Here is an 8,525-nt window from a genome sequence, read left to right as displayed (position 1 = left end):
GCAGCTCTGTAGAAGCCTGGGTCTGTACTTTGTCAATGGTAGGTTACGGGGGGGGGGACTCTTTGGGGAGATTCACCTACTGCTCACCTCTCGGCCACAGTACAGTATGATCACAGACATTGACCCTTTCTCTCTCAGCTCATTCACTGTCAAGCCACTAACACCTCTGTCTGATCACAGCCAAATTACATTGTTCCTCAAAAGAACAGACATGGAAACAACCACACATTCACAGCCCAGTCAGCTGTACAACATTCACAGCCCAGTCAGCTGTACAACATCAGACATTCACAGCCCAGTCAGCTGTACAACATCAGACATTCACAGCCCAGTCAGCTGTACAACATTCACAGCCCAGTCAGCTGTACAACATCACAGCCCAGTCAGCTGTACAACATCACAGCCCAGTCAGCTGTACAACATTCACAGCCCAGTCAGCTGTACAACATCAGACATTCACAGCCCAGTCAGCTGTACAACATCAGACATTCACAGCCCAGTCAGCTGAAAAACATCAGGAGATTCATACAGATGGGCCCAAAACAGCACAGAAGAATACCAGAAAGCAACCAGTAACCAAAATATCCAAACACTCTTACATACCTTTCTGGATGCCACATTCACTCACAGTGCAAAAGAAGCACAACTGAAATTGATTTTTTAAAAACTAAACAAAAAAGACAACTGGTTTGATGCAGATTGTAAAATTATGAGGGAAAAAATTAGAACACCATCCAATCAAAAGCACAGAGACACAAATAATGGTGAATAACGCCTTCATTACTGTGAGACTTTAAAACTCTATAAGTGTACACTCAGAACCAAAAAAGCACAATGCCAAATTCATGAGAAGTTGAATGGATTAGAAAAGGCTATAAAGGACCGTTAAAATCCATTGGACTCCCCAATTACTGACCAGGACCTCTATAAGAAACTTCAGGCTCTCAAATTTTAAAAAGCATGCGGACCTGATGGCATCCTAAATGAGATGCTCAAAGTCACTAGTGCAAAATTTCAATTGGCTATATTAAAACTGTTTAATTTGATCCCGAGTGTAGGTTTAGTTTAATTTATCATGAGTTTAGGTTTAGTTTAGTTTATCCTGAGTTTAGGTAGAGTATATCCTGAGTTTAGGTTTAGTTTACTTTATCCTGAGTTTAGGTGGAGTTTATCCTGAGTTTAGGTTTCGTTCATCCTTTGATCCTGAGTTTAGGTTTCGTTTAATTTGATCCTGAGTTTAGGTTTAGTTTCATTTATCCTGAGTTGGGGTTTAGTTTCATTTATCCTTTGATCCTGAGTTTAGGTTTAGTTTAATTTGATCCTGAGTTTAGGTTTAGTTTAATTTGATCCTGAGTTTAGGTTTAGTTTAGTTTATCCTGAGTTTAGGTTTAGTTTTGTTTATCCTTTGATCCTGAGTTTAGGTTTAGTTTAATTTGATCCTGAGTTTAGGTTTAGTTTAATTTGATCCTGAGTTTAGGTTTAGTTTAGTTTATCCTGAGTTTAGGTTTAGTTTTGTTTATCCTTTGATCCTGAGTTTAGGTTTAGTTTAATTTGATCCTGAGTTTAGGTTTAGTTTAATTTGATCCTGAGTTTAGGTTTAGTTTAGTTTATCTTGTAGGTTCCCTGACAAGGACTCATTACTCCAATATTTAAGTACGGAGACAAATTTGACACAAACAATTCCAGAGGCTTTGTGTGACCAGTAACCTGGGGAAGGTTAATAAGCCCAATTGGATTTATACCAAAACATCACACAACCAATCATATTTACACCCTACACACCCTGATAGATAAACATGTCCTCCAAAATAATAGCAAAATAAACTTGTCGACTTCCAAAAAACACATGACATAATTATATCTACTGGCAATACGTGCAGCATTAAAATTGGCAAGAAAATAACATAATTATTTAACCAGGGGCGGGGCCTTCGTCAGGGTTGTAATCTGAGCCCTGCACACTTCAATATTTATATCAACGAGTTGGCCACTATTCTAGAAAAATCCTCAGCCCCTGGTGTTAGTCTCCACAATTCAGAAGATAAATACCTCCTCTTCGCAGATGACCTATGCCTGCTGTCACCCACAGCACATGGCCTGCAGCAGAACCTGGACCTGCTAGAGCAGTACTGCCAGACCTGGGCCCTGGCAGCAAGCCCCAAAAATACTAAAATAATGATTTTTCAGAGAAGATCCAGATCACAGGGAATTAGACCAAAGTTCTCAATTGGTACAAAATATATAGAGTACTGCACACACTACAATTACTGAGGTTTAAAAATAAGCTCAACTGGACACCTTAATGAGGCAGTGAATGAACTGAGAGAGAAAGCACGCAGGGCATTCTACCCCATTAAAATAATTATTCAAATTTGTCTAAAATTAATTGAAAATGTCATTGAACCAATTGCACTTTATGGCAGCGAGGTGTGGGGTCCACTTGCAAAACATGATTTCACCAAATGGGACAAACACCCCATTAAAACCCTGCATGCAGAGTTCTGTAAGGAAAACTACAAACAATGCATGCAGGGCAGAATAAGGCCAATATCCACTAATAATAAAAACTCAAAAAATAGTAATTAAGTTTTGGAAACCTTTAAAATACAGTGACCCCCTCTCATATCATTACCAAGCCCTGCAATACCAAGAGCTGAGTAAAGAAAAGAGTCCCCTCATCCAGCTGGTCCTGGGGCTGAGTTAACAAGCCTGTTCTACTAACACACTGAAGCCTCAGTCCCCTCATCCAGCTGGTCATGGGGCTGAGTTAACAAACCTGTTCTACTAACACACTGAAGCCTCAGTCCCCTCATCCAGCTGGTCCTGGGGCTGAGTTAACTAACCTGTTCTACTAACACACTGAAGCCTCAGTCCCCTCATCCAGCTGGTCCTGAGTTCACTAACCTGTTCTACTAACACACTGAAGCCTCAGTCCCCTCATCCAGCTGGTCCTGGGGCTGAGTTCACAAACCTGTTCTACTAGCACACTGAAGCCTCAGTCCCCTCATCCAGCTGGTCCTGGGGCTGAGTTCACTAACCTGTTCTACTAACACTGAAGCCTCAGTCCCCTCATCCAGCTGGTCCTGGGGCTGAGTTCACAGTGAAGCCTCCCTCATCCAGCTGGTCCTGGAGCTGAGTTCACTAACCTGTTCTACTAGCACACTGAAGCCTCAGGACCAGAACATCCAATCAATCAGAATAAACCAAATTACAACACAGTCAAAACAAAACTACATTACTTATTGGGAAACACCAGCACAAAGCTAAATGCAATGCTATCTGGCCCTAAATCGACAGTACACCGTAGCTAAATATTTGACCATGGTTACTGATCAAAACCTTGACAAAGTACAGGCTCAGTGAGCACAGCCTTGCCATTGAGAAGGGAAGATACAGGAAAACCTGGCGGTAGAGGAAAGGCTGTGCAACCACTGCACCACAGCAGAACCTGGCTCCCTGTAGAGGAAAGGCTGTGCAACCACTGCACCACAGCAGAACCTGAGACGGAGCTGCATTTCCTGACAAAATGTCAAAAATATAAAACACTTAGAGAATGTCATTACCCCAAATGTAAAACCTTATTCAAGTTTTGAAAGACCTCTCTGATGAGGATAGGCTACCCGTCCTGTTGAGGGAGGACGCAGAGAGCTGTGTGTTGGCAGCGCACTACATTGCTGCCTGCCATAAGATGAGGGACAGTGTCTGACAGACCAACCAACCTGCACATGTCCTCTATGCTTATTGTTATTGTTCAATGTACGGTTATTTTGACCCTTGGTTACTGTTGTTACTGTTGTCCTGTTGACAATTTTGATTCTTATTATTTTCATATTGTAAATATCAGAGAGACAGAGAGAGAGAGGGGGGAGAGTGACAGAGAGATAGAGAGAGAGAGTTGGGGGAGAGTGACAGAGAGAGAGAGAGAGAGAGAGAGTTGGGGGAGAATGACCAAGAGAGAGAGAGGGGGAGTGACAGAGAGAGAGAGTTGGGGGAGAGTGACAGAGAGAGAGAGAGCGATAGAGAGAAGGGGGAGTGACACAGAGAGAGAGAGAGAGAGAGAGAGACAGGGGGGAGAGTGACAGAGAGAGCACTCAGTAGCACCCTATTCCGCTGATAAATGTGGTGCACTATATAGGGATCAGGGCTCTGGTCACTAGTGGTGCACCTTATTAGGGAATAGGGCTCTGGTCACTAGTAGTGCACTATTTAGGGAATAGGGCTCTGGTCACTAGTAGTGCACTATATAGGGGAAATGGTGCCATTTGGGACACACTGAAAGCATACTGATTTCACCTCACTACATCTCAAGGCACACCTGAACCCAGCGTTGAGAGGAGTCCATTTTGAATTGTTCAATAGCATGGGGTGAGAATAAATGTACCCTCCCCCTCCTCCTCTCACCCTCCTCCACTCTCACCCCCCTCTTCCAAGCTGAAATTCCAAAAGTCATATCTCAGCTGCACATTAGTGAACCACTCAGTTCATTAGTGAACCACTCAGTTCATTAGTGAACCACTCAGTTCATTAGTGAACCCTTCAGTTCATTAGTAAACCAGTCAGTTCATTAGTGAACCACTCAGCCCATTAGTGAACCACTCAGCCCATTAGTGAACCACTCAGCCCATTAGTGAACCACTCAGCCCCTTAGTGAACCACTCAGTTCATTAGTGAACTACTCAGCTCATTAGTGAACCCCTCAGTTCATTAGTGAACCCTTCAGCTCATTAGTGAACCACTCAACTCATTTGTGAACCACTCAACTCATTAGTGTACCACTCAGCTCATTGGTGAACCACGCAGCGCATTAGTGAACCACTCAGCTCATTAGTGAACCACCCAGCTCATTAGTGAACCACTCAGCTCATTAGTGAACCACCCAGCTCATTAGTGAACCACTCAGCTCATTAGTGAACCACTCAACTCATTAGTGAACCACGCAGCTCATTAGTGAACCACGCTGCTAATTTTTCCCAAGGCATGTTGTTGTTTTACTCATTTGAAGTAACAGGAGAGGAGAAACACTGAGAGGAGAGAGGGGCAGATGGAGGGGAAAACACTGAGAGGGAGATAGAGGGGGAGGGGAGAAACACTGAGAGGGGAGAGGGGGCAGATGGAGGGGAAAACACTGAGGGAGATAGAGGGGGATGGGGGAGAAACACTGAGAGGGGGAGAGGGGGCAGATGGAGGGGAAAACACTGAGGGAGATAGAGGGGGAGGGGAGAAACACTGAGAGGGGAGAGAGGGGGAGATAGAGGGGAGAAACACTGAGAGGGAGATAGAGGGGGAGGGGAGAAACACTGAGAGGGGAGAGAGGGGCAGATGGAGGGGAAAACACTGAGGGAGATAGAGAGGGGGGAGGGAGAAACACTGAGAGGGGAGAGAGGGGGAGATAGAGGGGAGAAACACAGAGGGGAGAGAGGGGCAGATGGAGGGGAGAAACACTGAGGGAGATAGAGGGGGAGGGGAGAAACACAGAGCGGAGAGAGGGGGAGAGAGGGGGAGGGGAGAAACACTGAGAGGAGAGAGAGGGGGAGATAGAGGAGAGAAACACTGAGAGGGGAGATAGAGGGGGAGGGGAGAAACACTGAGAGGGGAGAGAGGGGGAGATAGAGGGGAGAAACACAGAGAGGAGAGAGATGGAGATGGAGGGAAAACACTGAGAGGGAGATAGAGGGGAAAACACTGAGAGGGGCGAGAGAGGGGGAGATAGAGAGGAGGGAGGGGAGAAACACTGAGAGAGGAGAGAGAGGGGGAGATAGAGGGGAGAAACACTGAGAGGGAGAGAGGGGAGGGGAGAAACACTGAGAGGGGAGAGAGAGGGGGAGATAGAGGGGAGAAACACAGAGAGGATAGAGGGGGAGTTGGAGGGGAAAACACTGAGAGGGAGATAGAGGGGAGGGGAGAAACACTGAGAGAGGAGAGAGGGGGAGATAGAGGGGAGAAACACTGAGAGGGGGAGAGGGGGAGGGGAGAAACACTGAGAGGGGAGAGAGGGGGAGATAGAGGGGGAGGAGAGAAACACTGAGAGGGGAGAGAGGGGGAGATAGAGGGGAGAAACACTGAGAGGGAGATAGAGGGGGAGATAGAGGGGAGAAACACTGAGGGGGAGATAGAGGGGAGAAACACTGAGAGGGAGATAGAGAGGGAGGGGAGAAACACTGAGAGGGGAGAGAGGGGGAGATAGAGGGGAAGGGGAGAAACACTGAGAGGGGAGAGAGGGGGAGGGGAGAAACACTGAGAGAGGAGAGAGGGGAGGGGAAAACACTGAGAGAGGGGGAGATAGAAGGGAGAAAAACTGAGAGGGGAGAGAGGGGCAGATGGAGGGAGAAACACTGAGAGAGGAGAGAGGGGGAGATAGAGGGGGTGGGAGAAACACTGAGAGGGGAGAGAGGGGGAGATAGAGGGGAGGGGAGAAACACTGAGAGGAGAGAGGGGGAGATAGAGGAGAGAAACACTGAGAGGGAGATAGAGGGGGAGGGGAGAAACACTGAGAGGGAGAGAGAGGGGAGATAGAGGGGAGAAACACAGAGAGGAGAGAGATGGAGATGGAGGGGAAAACACTGAGGGAGGGGAGAGGGGGAGATAGAGGGGAGAAACACTGAGAGGGAGATAGAGGGGGAGATGGAGGGGAAAACACTGAGAGGGGAGAGGGGGAGATGGAGGGAGAAACACTGAGAGGGGAGAGAGGGGGAGATAGAGGGGAGAAACACTGAGAGGGGAGAGAGCGGGAGATAGAGGGGAGAAACACTGAGAGGGAGATAGAGGGGGAGGGGAGAAACACTGAGAGAGGAAAGAGGGGGAGATAGAGGGGGAGGGGAAACACTGAGAGGGGAGAGAGGGGGAGGGGAGAAACACTGAGAGAGGAGAGAGGGGGAGATAGAGGGGAGAAACACTGAGAGGGAGAGAGGGGGAGATAGAGGGGAGAAACACTGAGAGGGAGATAGAGGGGGAGATAGAGGGGAGAAACACTGAGAGGGAGATAGAGGGGGAGGGGAGAAACACTGAGAGAGGAGAGAGGGGGAGATAGAGGGAAGAAACACTGAGAGAGGAGAGAGGGGGAGATAGAGGTGAGAAACACTGAGAGGGAGATAGAGGGGGAGATGGAGGGGAGAAACACAGAGAGGGGAGAGAGCGGGTAGGAGGTGGAGAGCGGGGAGAGAGGGGTAGGAGGGGGTAGGAGGGGGAGAGGGGAGATAGGGGAGAGAAAGGATCAACTCTGCAACGGGGAGAGACTTGTCTCAGTGATTTATTTCAAATGCTGAATCCCTCAAGGAGAGTGTTGTCAATCCCTGTGGGGGCACCATGGGGTCACATCAAACCACTAGACTGGAAAACACCCAGACAGTTATTTATCAATTCAGTCATCTGAATATTTGTGGCTGGAGGTTGCATGGGACTTAAAAACAGGCAAATAGGGGCTGGTTGGCTGGGGGGTTGGGTGGCTAGGTGGGTGGTGTCTGGGTGGCTGTGCGGCTGGCTGTGTGGCTGGTTGGGTGGCTGGGTGGCTGGTGGCTGGGTGGTTGGCGGCTGGGTGGTTGTGTGGCTGGTTGGGTGGCTGGTTGGGTGGCTGGTGGCTGGGTGGTTGTGTGGCTGGTTGGGTGGCTGGTTGGGTGGTTGGCGGCTGGGTGGTTGTGTGGCTGGTTGGGTGGCTGGTTGGGTGGCTGGTGGCTGGGTGGTTGTGTGGCTGGTGGCTGGTGGCTGGGTGGCTGGGAGGTTGTGTGGCTGGTGGAGTGGCTGGTGGCTGGGTGGCTGGTGGCTGGGTGGCTGGGAGGTTGTGTGGCTGGTGGAGTGGCTGGGTGGCTGGGAGGTTGTGTGGCTGGTTGGGTGGTTGGCGGCTGGGTGGTTGTGTGGCTGGGAGGTTGTGTGGCTGGTTGAGTGGCTGGGTGGCTGGTGGCTGGTGGCTGGTGGCTGGGTGATTGGCGGCTGGGTGGTTGTGTGGCTGGTTGTGTGGCTGGCGTCTGGGTGGTTGTGTGGCTGGATGGTTGTGTGGCTGGTTGGGTGGCTGGTGGCTGGGTGATTGGCGGCTGGGTGGTTGTGTGGCTGGTTGGGTGGCTGGCGTCTGGGTGTCTGTTGATTGGGTGGCTGGTGGCTGCTGCCTGGGCTTCTGGGTGGCTGTTGATTGGGTGGCTGATTTTTATGCCGTTCGGCCATCCGCCCAACATGAACATATTTATCCACCGGCACAGGTTTCATAAATTCACAAATATCGATTAAATATTCACTTACTTTTTGGAAACCTTCCTCTGATTTGTCATCCAAAGGGTCCCAGCTATAACATGTAGTGTAGTTTTGTTGGATAAAATCCTTCTTTATATCCCAAAAAGTCTGTTATAGTTGCGCCATCGATTTGAGTAATCCACTCGTTCAACATGCAGAGAAAGGAATCCAAAAAGCTACAGTTAAACTGTGTTTCAACAAGTCAAAATACGTTTCTATTGACTTCTCAGATACCCTAAAATCAAAATCAAACTATAATATTTAATACGGAAAGAAGTATGTTCAATTGGAAAGAGATATCATTTCCA

The 8,525-nt window shown here is 48.4% G+C and overlaps 1 protein-coding gene across 1 annotated transcript; it reads right to left on the bottom strand.

Annotated features, from left to right (window-relative positions):
• Positions 1-7,442: 7,442 nt before the first annotated feature.
• LOC121839179 (spore coat protein SP85-like) lies at positions 7,443-8,168 on the bottom strand. The gene has a single exon (XM_042296591.1). It carries the CDS (start codon positions 8,166-8,168, stop codon positions 7,443-7,445), a length of 726 nt encoding a protein of 241 aa, XP_042152525.1.
• Between the last annotated feature and the right edge of the window lie 357 nt (positions 8,169-8,525).

This window comes from Oncorhynchus tshawytscha, linkage group LG14 (genome assembly GCF_018296145.1).
Source record: "Oncorhynchus tshawytscha isolate Ot180627B linkage group LG14, Otsh_v2.0, whole genome shotgun sequence".
Lineage (NCBI taxonomy): Eukaryota > Metazoa > Chordata > Actinopteri > Salmoniformes > Salmonidae > Oncorhynchus > Oncorhynchus tshawytscha.
Note: the sequence above shows the minus strand (reverse complement) of the source record. Positions and strands in the feature narration are given on the sequence as shown.